A 14358-nucleotide genomic window follows, 5' to 3' on the forward strand; every position below is an offset into this window, starting at 1 on the left:
ATCTAAAAATTCCCTGGGACAAGTAAAATTTTTTTTCATAACTTCCATTTCTTCCTTGTAAGTGTCATTAAAACTTACCTTAATCTCAGAAAACCAGTAAGGTCACTGAATACTTTAAGATAATATACAGTCTTTAAAATAGTGATAAAAATACCATTAAAAGACCACAAATTCCCAGAATCATATATATTTTTTAATGTATTCTATAAGACTAAAACACATATTAACATCTCAACTAGAAATATTATCTGTTAAATTTTTATGACCTAAGAATATCTGATAAAATAATAGCTAACATTTATTAAGCACTTACTGTGTTCCAGGTACTATTTTCACTTTACACTTATGATATGCTTAAACCTTCAACATGCCCTTTGAAGGGTTTTTAATTGAATATTTAAATATTTAAATGAATATTATTTCACTTTTACTGATGAACAAACTTTATCTCAAAAAAGCAGGATATAAAATCTTGTGTTCGGGGCCAGCCCATGGCTCACTCAGGAGAGTGTGGTGCTGATAACACCAAGGCCATGGGTTTGGATCCCATATAGGGATGGCCGGTTGCTCACTGGGTGAGCATGGTGCTGACAACACCAAGTCAAGGGTTAAGATCCCCTTACCGGTCATCTTTAATTAAAAAAAAAAAAAAAATTAATTAATTAAAAATAAAATAAATAAACAAACAAACAAATAAATAAAAATAGAAATAAAATCAAATCTTGTGTTCCTCAGTAGTACCATGTTCTAACGGAAGGAGGGAACGTTCCTAGGGCTACAAAGTGTAATGGGAGGGAGAGGGGGAGGGGGAGGGAGGTTGGGGGATAATTGGGTGGGGACAAGGTATACAAAGGTAATTTCTGGTAATGAGTATGCCCCCAGTATGAATCTGGCCCTCGCATCATGGGCAGGAGGGGTGACAACTAGCTTTGTATCTCATGAATATTCTTAATAAATAAAAAAAATAAAAGCCCTGGGAGATCTTCATGGAAATAGCAATACATTTTGAAGACCAAAATAAAAAGTGTGTACAAATGATAAATTTTAAAAAAAAAGAAAGAAATTTATAACCCATCCCTAAAAAATAAGGTAAAATAAAATAAAATTGTGTGTTCCTATGTATATGTTCAAAGACTAACAAGAAATTGCAAAGTAAAGATTACCATATTATGGGGTATGGTCATGTTAATTTTTCCTTTAATTTTTCACAATCAATTATTTGAATAAAAATCATTGCTGATTCCAGACTCTTGTGTAACTATGAATAGATTTGTGTCTAAATTAAAATAAATGTAGTAATATATCTTGAATTAATTTTTGAACTTGAGTGTTCCATAACATATAATGCTAATCAGAATTACAGGAAATATTAGGGTAAATGAGCCATAACTTTTTTTTTTTTTTTTAATTGGTAAAATATGCACAACATCAAATTTTCCATTTTAACTATTTTTAAGTATATAGTTCTGTGGCACTAAGTACATCTATGTTGTGCAACCATCACCATCATCTATCAAACTTTTTCACCTTCCGAAACTGAAGCTCTGCACCCATTAAAGAATAAGTCCCCATTCCACCTCCTTCCAGCCCCTGGCAACCACCATGCTACTTCCTGTCCCTGTGATCTCCCTGCTCTAGGTACCTCATACAAGTAGAATCATATATAACTTCATTTGTGGGCTATAAATTCTTAAGAGACTATTTTCCTTCTTTTCTAATAATTCCTTTGGCTCAGCTTTCTGTAGTCACCAAATTATTTGAGCTTTCTATTGTAGCCTTTATTAAGAGATAATAAAATAAGTTGTGAAGAAAAACCAAATGAGTACAAAAGTTTCTAAATATTTCGTATCCTAGTAACATTTCGATAAATTATTCTCCAAAATACTTATATATTTTGTTTTACAAGCTTCTTTCTTTCTTTTTCTTCCTTGGTGGCTGGCTGGTACGAGGATCTGAACCCGTGACCTTGGTGTTATCAGCACCATGTTCTCCGAAGTGAGCTAACTGGCCAACCCCCTTGTTTTACAAGCTTTTTAATGTGCCATTAAAATTTTTTGATAGCTCTCAGTAGAGAATAAATAGAATTCAGTTTTCCTTTTACTTCTTACTATAGATTGGAAACATTGCCACATTTCAGTTAAGGATAATTAGATTTTAATTATCCAAAGATTCTTATTTCTCCTAACTGGAAAGTAATGTTGCTTTTGGAGGTATCCTATGTAGACATGCCTCAAAAAAAGGCAGTTTGTTACTTTCTTTCAAGTGAGAATATTTTTCTAAAGGATTAATTTTCTAATTAGAAAACTTTTTAGAGTGTATAAGCTTATAACAATTAGTTTTTTTTTTTTTTTTAGTACATACCCATCTCATTTATTGTGTTTCTTTTGAATATTGAGCTTTCTTTCACAAAATTTTTCACATAAAGTATACAAAGCCTGAGTATAGAAAGCTGACAGTTGCTCCTCCTCTGGGTCCTCATAAAGAGAACACTAAGATGTGATGAACCATGTCCCTATCATAAACAACAATAAGCCTCTTGGGACTGGGACTGATCATCCTCTCAGCGTAAGCTGAGGATATTATTCAAGGCTGGTTCATTAAAAGCCATTTTATGAAGGTTCAGAGAAATGCACTCTGAGGGTGCACAGGGCTTTGAAAGTCCAGCTTGACCCAAGAGTTGAAATTAGATATTGAGAAGTATTAAAGTTGTCCTCAGGCAGTCCCCCATGAATTTATTTCTTAAAATTCAGCTTTTGATTAAAACAGGACAGTTGATAATTTGAGGCAAAATTCTCTAACAGCATGTGGAATATATGTAGGGAAGATCCATGTGCTATGTGACAGTCGAGGTAACGTTGATACAGTAAAACAACTAATAAGGGCTTATGCCTGATGTGGTAGTCCTATTACCACCACCACCACCACCACACACACACACACACACACACACACACACACACACACACACGCACACACCTTCTAATGATGGATTGACACACTCCACAAGGCAGCGTTTCAACAAGGCAGATATTCCCACTTTAGTAACAGCTTGGAAAGTCCAAACTATTCTCCATTATAAGAAATCCCTATTATATGTTCACCATCGCTATTTAAACACGATTTTTCCCTCTCTCCTCCCAAATATAGTGCAAAATTATATATACTCATCTGGAGATAAGATACTGTTTTTTTATTACCAAAAAAAAAAATAAATAAGTAAAGATTAGCAAATTTCCCAAAGGTCCATTTACTTACAGATATTAAAACTCAGATTTTCTAATTTCTGATCCAATATTATTTCCACTTTTTAGGTTTTTTTATTGGACTATGATACATGTACAGAAAAGTGGACATATCATTAAATGTCCAGCTCCATGAATTGTTGCAAAGCCTCCAGGTCAAGAAAGAGAACATTACCAGTTAAACTCATAGAGACAGAGAGTAGAATGGTGGTTGCCAGGGCTAGGACAGGGTGGGAGGGATGGGGAGTTAGTGTCTAGGGCGCAGAGTTTCATTTTGGGAAGATGAAAAAGGTTCTGGAGGTGGTTGGTGGTGATGGTTGCACAACGGTGTGGATGTATTTAATGCTACTGAACAATATACTTAAAAACGATGAAAATGGTAAACTTTATGGTATGTATATTTTACCACAATAAAAAAAAAGCTACCCTCCTGCTTCCTTTCAGTCACTACCCACCTCTCTCAGCCCCACAGTTAACCATTGTCCTGACTAAATTGAAAATTGTTTACACTCAAAGATGCTTAGCAATCATCAGTCCAGCCCTCTAGTTTTACAACTGGGGCGGAAAGAAGCGCAAAGATTGTTTGCCTAAGGTCACAGAGAGAGTTTATTTCCCAGGTCAAAGTAGATTGAATGGGAAAAGTAACTGTTTCTGGAACCTATGTTAGATGAACATTTACATTTTATACAGTAGTACCACTAGCAGATGTTCAGTGTATGCAGTTCTTGAACTGCCCTGTGGGGAGGCAGCGAGGCCTTGTGAGTGTGGACACAATGACAGGTAGTTGTGCAAGGGCAGCAGTACCTGAACTCACTCTTGGAGCATTCTGTCGGGCTGATGTTTCACACGAAGATAAGTGTAAAGGCATATATTGGTTCACTTTTGTGTGTGTATTTCTTCTTCAGATAGTTATAACCTAGTGTTTCCTGAAGGAAATGGTTAATGGACTTCTGTGGACAGCACCCAAGGACGTGTTCACTTGGCGAACTCGCAAACGAGTTAACCAAGAAATGTCAAGGATTGCAAACAATCCTTGACAACGCTTAAAGTCGTGAGAACACTTTCTTGGGATGTTCCCAGGAGACACAATATAGATAACCAAGTGCTTCAGAAGGGAGGTAACGGCCTTCTGCTCTTGAGAATAGTATAGCAGAATTTATGCATTAATGCTTATCTTGCATGCACTAGCTTGCTAAATGTAATAAAAGCTGGAACAGCAGCTGGGTTGGTGCTATTTGCCTGAGAGAGCAGTAGCCCCCCACTCTTCACCTGCATCTTGTCTGCTGTGTCTTCCTTCGCGTCTCCGATCATTTTAATCAACAGTTTCCTACAAAGGAAAGAATATATATAATGTGTACGTAAGTTATGAATCAAAATAATAAAGCAGTCGTGAACCTACTATCTCATACATTTTGAATAATGAAAACCTGTGTTTTGCTTGTCTCTGCAGGTTAAATCACTAAAAATGTTCAATATGTACTTATGTATGCAAGTTACTGTGTTAAGTGTTGAAATTCTAAGACTGTTAAGATACTTGGCATTTCTAGAATCTCTTAATATGAGCTGAAGAGGAATTGGCACCAACATCAGGGTTGAGGTTGAGGTTTTAGTTGGTGGTTCTTTTTTTTTTTTTGGCTCCTGGCCAGTGCAGGGATCAAACCCTGGCACCACACTCTAACCAATTGAGCTAACCAGCCAGTTCCTGGGGTTGAGTTTTATTTTTTTCCCCCCAGGGTTGAGTTTTAGATGAAGGGTTAACAAAGAATGTATTAAGGGCTTTCGGCTTTTATTGTAGCCTAAGTACTGCTTGTTCTCTCCTGGCCCGGTTCAATATTATTTCTCCTTTCCTAGCTGTATTAGTCTGTTTCTCTCACTTATAACAAAATACCTGGAACTTGGTAATTGATAAAGAAACAATATTTATTGTTTACAGTTGCAGAGTCTGGGAAGTCTGAAGTTCAGGGAACATATCTGGTGAGGGTCTTGATGGTGGTGACGGTGACGGTGGAGTATCACATTGTGAAAATGGTAGAGCAAAGAGAGACCAACCTCCTCCTGCACTCTCCTTTTAAAGCCCCCAGAACCACCCCCCTGACCACCATTATTAACCCATTCACTACAGCATGGTCCTACAGTCTAACCACCTCTTCAAGGCCCCACCTTTCAATTACTATAACAGGATTTCCCACCCTCTTAACAGTGTCACTGCGGGGACCATGCCTCCAACACATTAAACTTTGTGGGACACAATTCAGTCCGTAATACTAGCCAACCTCACGTCAAAACTAAGCACTGCTAAGTATTTTCCATATTTAGTCAGCCAAAGGAAGTGTTTTCCTCACCTCTGGAAAGATTGAGGTGGTGGTTTTTGTTCTCATTGGTGATATTTTATTTTTTGCTGCAACTGCACACAAATTCTTCAGATTTTATGAGCATAAATTGTTTGCCTTTAGCTTTCCCAGGTTTGGAATCTGCTTCTTAACCTCATTTCTCAAAATTGAAATTTGTAGCAATCTTACATCACTAATCTGGGAGTCACTGATATTCATTTAGTCAAGCAGCTGTTACTGTTTGTTAATAACCTTTTGATGTGAATGAGTATTGTTATTTATTTAATTTGTTTGTTTATTTTTGGCGGCTGGCTGGGACAAGATTCAAACCCTGAATCATGGTGTTATCAGCACCTTGCTCTGACCAACTGAGCTAACTGACCAGCCCCAAGTATGAGTCTTTAAAGCCTCAATGAAAAATCATTTTTCTCTTATTTAGAATGGCACCAAACCTCCACTGGATGCAGATGTAAATTTGGAAGAAATTGCTGGTGACCTTCGCTGTGACTGTTACACGTAAGTATTTAAATCTCAAATCACTGAACTCTCTGGGGCTCAATTTCCTCATCTATAAAATGAGGGTAGGGTGGGGTCTCAAGATGGCGGCGGCTGCGGCGGCTGGCGCGGAGTAGCTGAGGTGGAAAAGGTGGCCACTGGGCCTCAGGCAGTCGGGAAACTTGTGGACCTTCCTCTGGCCATCTCTTAAGGGAGGACTGCTGCTGCTGGCCGGTCGTGGGGGTGCAACGCCACTTTGCCCCCGGCAGGAGAGGCTGCCTCATTTACAGGCAACAGCTTTGAAGTGTGGAGCAGGAAAAGAACTGATTCTTAGCTGCAAAAGCGAGTCCTGAAACAGGGAACACGGCGCCAGGGCTGCTGTGGATGCAGCCAGGATCCCGGAGGCTGGGGCCGCACTGAAGGCGGCCAGCTGCCCTATTCAGGATTCGAGGTTTCAGGCCGGCATTAAAGAAGATTCCTGGGAGCGCCCGAGCGGCGCCGCGACTGAACAGCCCGAGGCGGCAGCGCCGAGAACACGGAAGGCAACAAACCAGAGACAGAGCGAGCGCCCGACCTGGCACAGCACTGTGAGTGATCCCTGGCACAGCTCTGTTCGGGGGGTGGATGCCCACGCGGCTCCCTCCTGCACCACCACGCCACTCACTGCCCCGGTGCTGCCTCCATTTTCCCAGGTGCGGGCAGCTCCGCCCTGCTCGGCCATCACTGAGCCCATTTGCTTGGCCTGGCACGGGGCTTTCCAGACCCTGCGGGCCGACCTCCTCTCCCACTCCCTCCGCGGTTCTCTGGCGGGGCTGGGGGTGTGGGGCGTCCCGACCAGTGTTGGGAGGGCTAGGAAGTACTGGCGGGCCGACTGTCACTCCACCACACCCTGGACTCCGGCCCCGGTAAACTTCCTGTTACTGGGAGGCAGATACCATCTCTGCGACCACCAGTTTGGAAAAAAGCCTAACGAATTTCTGGTTGGGAATAGTGTGGTAGAGAGTTCCCAGGTCCGCTTGAACCTGCCGGAGAGCAGGCTGCAGGCGGGCACTAGACTCGGTTTATACCGGGGGGGATACAAAGGTGAACAAGACCCGAGAAAGATCTACACAGTGCTACAAAGGCACCCAGAGAGACCGGTCGTCTGTGCCTAGCAGAAACCTGGTAGACTTCCTGGGCGAGGCGGTGCTGAGCAGGGTCTTGAAGGCCCAGCTGATAGACGAGGGGTGCAGAAGACACGCCCCAGCCCAGCACAGTGTGCACAGAGGGGGGAGACGTGCGGCCAGGGAGGCGGAGACTCGACAGAAACCACACACCCGGTGGGGTCGCCACTGCACGATCTAACAGCCTGGGCCAGAGCACACGGAACGGGGAGAAGTCCTGTACAGAAAGTGAAAGCTCAACAGAGATCACACACCCTGTGGTACGTGATCCACCAGCCCAGCAGAGTACAAGCTGACCAGAAAGGTGGATCCCCGGAGAAGCCCAAGACCCGAGGCAACCACACACACAAGACACTAGAGGCCAACTGAGCAGTCACGGCGGGAGCCATACCAAATTGGCAACCACAGCAACATCCTAGTTAGTCATTAGTCTCAAACCGGTGGACTGTGACACCCCCTGCCACAATGAATAAACACCAAAAAAAAGACACCAGAAATACAAAAAATCAAGAAAGTACACCACCAAAAGTTAATAAATCTCATACTCTAGATCCTATAGAACAAGAAGCCCTTGAAATAACTGACAAGGAATTTCGAGTGATAATTCTAAGGAAACTGAATGAGATACAAGAAAACTCAGCTAGACATCATGATGAAATGAGGAAAAGTATACAGGATCTGAAAGAGGAAATATACAAGGAAATCAATGTCCTGAAAAAAAATGTAGCAGAACTTGCTGAACTGAAGAAGTTATTCAGCGAAATAAAAAACACAACGGAGAGTTTAACCAGCAGGCTTGTCGAAGTTGAAGAGAGAACCTCTGAACTTGAAGATGGGCTGTTTGAAATAACACAAGCAGACAAAAAGAAAGAAAAAAGAATCAAGGACATGGAAGAAAATCTGAGAGAGATATCAGACAACCTCAAGCGTTAAAATATCCGAGTCATGGGTATTCCAGAAGGGGAGGAAAATGGAGATTCCATTGAAAACATATTCAACAAAATAGTGGCAGACAACTTCCCAGGTATAGGAAAAATCACAGATCTTCAGATCCAGGAAGCTCAACGATCTCCAAACGTATTCAACCCAAAAAGGCCTTCTCCAAGACATGTCATAGTCAAATTGGCAAAACTCAGAGACAAAGAGAGAATCTTAAAAGCTGCAAGAGAGAAGCGTCAAATCACCTATAAGGGAGCCGCAATCAGGTTAACATCAGACTTTTCATCACAAACCCTAAAAGCTAGAAAGGAATGGGATGATATTTTCAAAATACTAAAAGACAAAGATTGCCAGCCAAGAATACTCTACCCTGCAAGGCTATCCTTCCGAAATGAGGGGCAAATAGTATATTTCTCAGACAAACAAAAACTGCGGGAGTTCACTACCACAAGACCACCCTTACAAGAAATCCTCAAGGGAGTACTGGGTTTGGTTCCTGAAAAATAACTAGCACTGCCATAAAAACCTAAGAAAAATCTAAACCCGCTAGTACAATAAAAATGGCATTCATGAAGAGAAAACAAGCTAACAAAAACACTATCTACAACCTAAGGAACCAACAAACAAAGAAACCAAACAGTAAATCAGAAAGCAAGGAACAAAAGACACCTAAGACAACCAAACAACCAATAAAATGCTAGGAATAAATCAACACCTTTCAATAACAACTCTTAATGTTAAAGGCTTAAATTCCCCAATCAAAAGACACAGACTGGCTGACTGGATCAAAAAGCAGGACCCAACTATATGCTGCCTACAAGAGACCCACCTCACCCATAAAGATTCACACAGACTAAGAGTGAAAGGATGGAAAAAGATTTACCATGCAAACAGAAAAGAAAAACGAGCTGGAGTGGCTATTCTTATATCTGACAAAATAGACTTTAAACTAAAAACCATAAAAAGAGACAATGAGGGACACTACTTAATGATAAAAGGACTGATCCATCAAGAAGACATAACAATCATAAATATGTACGCACCCAATGTTGGAGCAGCCAGATTTATAAAACAAACTCTATTAGACCTAAAGAAGGAAATAGACACTAATACCATAATAGCAGGGGACCTGAACACTCCACTGTCAATATTAGACAGATCATCTAGGCAAAGAATCAGTAGAGAAACACAAGATCTAAACAAGACTCTAGACCAATTGGAACTGGCAGATATCTACAGAACATTCCACCCAACAACCTCAGAATATTCATTCTTCTCATCAGCACATGGATCATTCTCCAGGATAGATCACATATTAGGTCACAAATCAAGTCTCAATAAATTCAAAAAAATTGGAATTATCCCATGTATCTTCTCAGACCACAATGGATTAAAACTAGAAATTAATAACAAACAAAACTCTGGAAACTATACAAACACATGGAAATTAAACAGCATTCTACTTAATGACATATGGGTCCAAGAAGAAATCAAGCAGGAAATCAAAAAGTTTATTGAAACTAATGAAAACAATGATACATCATACCAAAACCTGTGGGATACTGCAAAAGCAGTATTGAGGGGAAAATTTATTGCATTAAATGCTCACCTCAGAACAATGGAAAGATGGCAAGTGAACAACCTAACACTTCACCTTAAAGAACTAGAAAAACAAGAACAATCCAATCCTAAAGTTAGCAGACGGAAAGAAATCATTAAGATCAGAGCAGAACTGAATGAAATTGAAAACCAAAAAACAATTCAAAGGATCAACGAATCAAAAAGTTGGTTTTTTGAAAAGATAAATAAAATTGACAAACCATTAGCATGGCTAACAAAAAAAAGAAGAGAGAAGACTCAAATAACAAAAATTAGAAATGAAAAAGGCGATATTACAACTGATTCATCTGAAATACAAGGAATCATTCGAGACTACTATAAACAACTATACGCCAACAAATTTGAAAATCTGGAGGAAATGGATAAATTTCTGGACACACACAAGCTCCCAAAACTGAACCATGAAGACGTAGAAAATTTGAACAGACCAATAACAATAAAGGAGATTGAAGCTGTTATCAGAAGGCTCCCAACAAAGAAAAGCCCAGGACCAGATGGATTCACAGCAGAATTTTACCAAACATTCAAAGAGGAATTGACACCGATTCTTTACAAACTATTCCAAAAGATTGAAACGGACGCAAATCTCCCTAACTCATTCTATGAAGCAAACATCATCCTGATACCAAAACCAGGTAAAGATATAACCAAAAAAGAAAACTACAGGCCGATATCCTTGATGAATATAGATGCAAAAATCCTCACTAAAATACTAGCAAACAGAATACAGCAACACATACGAAAAATTATTCATCACGATCAAGTGGGATTCATCCCAGGGATGCAAGGTTGGTTCAACATACGCAAATCAATAAATGTGATACACCATATTAATAAACTCAAACACAAGGACCATATGATCATCTCTATAGATGCTGAAAATGCATTTGATAAAGTTCAGCACTCATTCATGACAAAGACCCTCTACAAGTTAGGTATAGAGGGAAAGTATCTCAACATAATTAAAGCCATATATGCCAAACCCACTGCCAATATCATCCTGAATGGGGAAAAGCTGAAAGCTTTTCCTTTAAGAACAGGCACTAGACAAGGATGCCCACTCTCACCACTCCTATTCAACATAGTGTTGGAAGTACTAGCCAGAGCAATCAGAGAAGAGAAGGAAATAAAGGGCATCCAGATTGGAAAAGATGAAGTCAAACTGTCCCTGTTTGCAGATGACATGATCCTATATATCGAACAGCCTAAAACCTCTACAAAAAAACTGTTGGAATTGATAAATGATTTCAGCACAGTAGCAGGATACAAAATCAACACACAAAAATCAGTAGCATTTCTTTTCTCCAATAGTGAACATGCAGAAGGAGAAATCAAGAAAGCCTGCCCATTTACAATAGCCACCAAAAAAATAAAATACTTAGGAATTGAGTTAACCAAGGAGGTGAAAAATCTCTATAATGAGAACTACAAACCACTGCTGAGAGAAATTAGAGAGGATACAAGAAGATGGAAAGATATTCCATGCTCTTGGATTGGAAGAATCAACATAGTGAAAATGTCCATACTACCCAAAGTGATATACAAATTCAATGCAATCCCCATGAAAATTCCAAAGACATTTTTCTCAGAAATGGAAAAAACTATTCAGACATTTATATGGAACAATAAAAGACCACGAATAGCCAAAGCAATGCTCAGCAAAAAAAATAAAGCTGGAGGCATAACACTACCTGACTTTAAGCTATACTACAAAGCTATAATAACCAAAACAGTATGGTACTGGCATAAAAACAGACACACTGACCAATGGAATAGAATAGAGAATCCAGAAATCAACCCACACACTTACTGCCATCTGATCTTTGACAAAGGCACCAAGCCTATTCACTGGGGAAGGGACTGCCTCTTCAGCAAGTGGTGCTGGGATAACTGGATATCGATATGCAGGAGAATGAAACTAGATCCATACCTCTCACCGTATACTAAAATCAACTCAAAATGGATTAAGGATTTAAATATACACCCTGAGACAATAAAACTTCTTAAAGAAAACATAGGAGAAACACTTCAGGAAATAGGACTGGGCACAGACTTCATGAATACGACCCCAAAAGCACGGGCAACCAAAGGAAAAATAAACAAATGGGATTATATCAAACTAAAAAGCTTCTGCACAGCAAAAGAAACAATTAAAAGAGTTAAAAGACAACCAACAGAGTGGGAGAAAATATTTGCAAAATATACATCTGACAAAGGATTAATATCCAGAATATATAAGGAACTCAAACAACTTTACAAGAAGAAAACAAGCAACCCAATTAAAAAATGGGCAAAAGAGCTAAGTAGGCATTTCTCTAAGGAAGATATCCAAATGGCCAACAGACATATGAAAAAATGCTCAACATCACTCAGCATCCGGGAAATGCAAATCAAAACCACATTGAGATACCATCTAACCCCAGTTAGGATGGCTAAAATCCAAAAGACTATGAACGATAAATGCTGGCGAGGCTGCGGAGAAAAAGGAACTCTCATACATTGTTGGTGGGACTGCAAAATGGTGCAGCCTCTATGGAAAATGGTATGGAGGTTCCTTAAACAATTGCACATAGATCTACCATACGACCCAGCCATCCCACTGTTGGGAATATACCCAGAGGAATGGAAATCATCTAGTCGAAGGTATACCTGTTCCCCAATGTTCATCGCAGCACTCTTTACAATAGCCAAGAGTTGGAACCAGCCCAAATGCCCATCATCAGATGAGTGGATACGGAAAATGTGGTACATCTACACAATGGAATACTACTCAGCTATAAAAACGAATGAAATACTGCCATTTGCAACAACATGGATGGACCTCGAGAGAATTATATTAAGTGAAACAAGTCAGGCACAGAAAGAGAAATACCACATGTTCTCACTTATTGGAGGGAGCTAAAAATTAATATATAAATTCACACACACATACACACATACACACACAAACCGGGGGGGAGGGGAAGAAGATATAACAACCACAATTATTTGAAGTTGATACAACAAACAAACAGAAAGGACATGGTTGGGGGGGAGAGGGGGAGGGAGAAGGGAGGGAGGTTTTGGTGATGGGGAGCATTAATCAGCTACAATGTATATCGACATAATAAAATTAAAAATAAATAAATAAATAAATAAATAAAAATAAAATGAGGGTAATGAAGCCCACCTCACCATATTGCTAGGAGGATTAAATGAGGTATCCTGTAAAGCACCTAATGTAGTGTCTGGCTTTTCCTTGCTTCTTCCTTTTTAGAGAAGGGACTGTCCGTTCAGAGGCTCTGAAGTAATTCCTGGCAATAAAGGAACCCTTTCATATGCTGACTCTTGGTACTCAAGCTACCCTAACCACTATTGCTATGCTTCAGTTGTCTGTTCTTCCCAGATACTTGAGCAGGTATTTCATGAGTGGCTGCCAAATTACTCAGGTGCTTCAGCATTTAAAAGAAGACTAATCTACAAGTGCCACATTTTCCAAGCCTGAGAATGCATTTTCATCGCACACCTAATCACATCCACGCATCCTGTAGCAACAGCAGGAAGTCTGATATTTCTGCACTCAGCTTTCATGTGGTTTTGTTTCTTCCTTCATGGGTTATTTTTGCTTGTTTTTGTTTTGGTTGGTCAGCACCATGCTTTAACCACGTACCAGCCCCTTCATCTGTGTTTAAGTAAACTTGTTTGTCGACTTTCCCAATTTTGGAACAGGGAAGAAAATGAGACTCAGGTTTAACTAACAGAGACATTACCCTTCTGTCTGACTTTGAAAGCTCAGTTAATCGTCCACAGTGTGCATGACACTCTCCAAGAGCAGGACCACATGGGTGGTACTTCCTGAAACGAGTAAGTCAGTGTTGTCACCTCTGAAGTCTTCACAAGTCTGTACTTCAGCAGTGTAAACTTATATCCAAAGAACATATCTACTGGTAGTGATATAGGTACTCAGTTACTTCCACTTCTGGATAAAGAATTTTTTATAACCATCTCTTATAAAGATGATTTCACTTGAAACCACGCTGATCTTTTTTTTTTTTTTTTTTTTTTAAAGATGGCTGGTAAGGGGATCTTACCCCTTGACTTGTTGTTAGCACCACACACCCGAGTGAGCTAACCAGACATCCTTATATAGGGATCCGAACCCGTGGCCTTGGTGTTATCAGCACCACACTCTCCCAAGTGAGCCACGGGCTAGCCACACTGATCATTTTTCAGGAGTGTGGTCCAAGTGTGATACAAAGTTTTTTATCTCCAATTTTTTCATGAATGGCCATCTCAATTGTTCTGCAACCTTAGCATGCCTGAGAGAGATGCCACACTCTGGCCAGTAACCTTGTCTTGCTTTTAACAAAGGTAGTGATTCTCAATGAAGAAGAAATGATGGTGAGGGGCATATGTAAAAGCCTCTGCCTTCCTCTAAGGAGGATGTGTTTTACCCCCTAACTGGGAGTCAAACTCATACCAGTCTTTAATTAAATGGTCTTACTACTTGGGGAAGGGGCAGTGGGGAGACTAAAGTAAGTAGTTTACAGCTTTACGTGCTCAAATCTGAAAAAATTTTCAGTGAGTAAC

The 14358-nt window shown here is 39.9% G+C and overlaps 1 protein-coding gene across 5 annotated transcripts in view; it reads left to right on the top strand.

Annotated features, from left to right (window-relative positions):
• NVL (nuclear VCP like) overlaps window positions 1-14358 on the top strand; it is a 105525-nt gene that overhangs the window by 78449 nt on the left and 12718 nt on the right. For all 5 annotated transcript variants that reach the window (XR_010024889.1, XM_063114560.1, XM_063114561.1 and 2 more), the window contains one exon: window positions 6012-6088. Coding sequence is in view for 3 of the 5 variants with exons in the window: in XM_063114560.1 (XP_062970630.1) it covers window positions 6012-6088 (77 nt within the window). In the remaining 2 variants the exon portion in view is untranslated. Of the gene's footprint in view, window positions 1-6011; window positions 6089-14358 lie in introns of those variants that run through there.

The sequence above is a fragment of the Cynocephalus volans genome, chromosome 11, assembly GCF_027409185.1.
Source record: "Cynocephalus volans isolate mCynVol1 chromosome 11, mCynVol1.pri, whole genome shotgun sequence".
In the NCBI taxonomy this organism is placed as follows: Eukaryota; Metazoa; Chordata; class Mammalia; order Dermoptera; family Cynocephalidae; genus Cynocephalus; species Cynocephalus volans.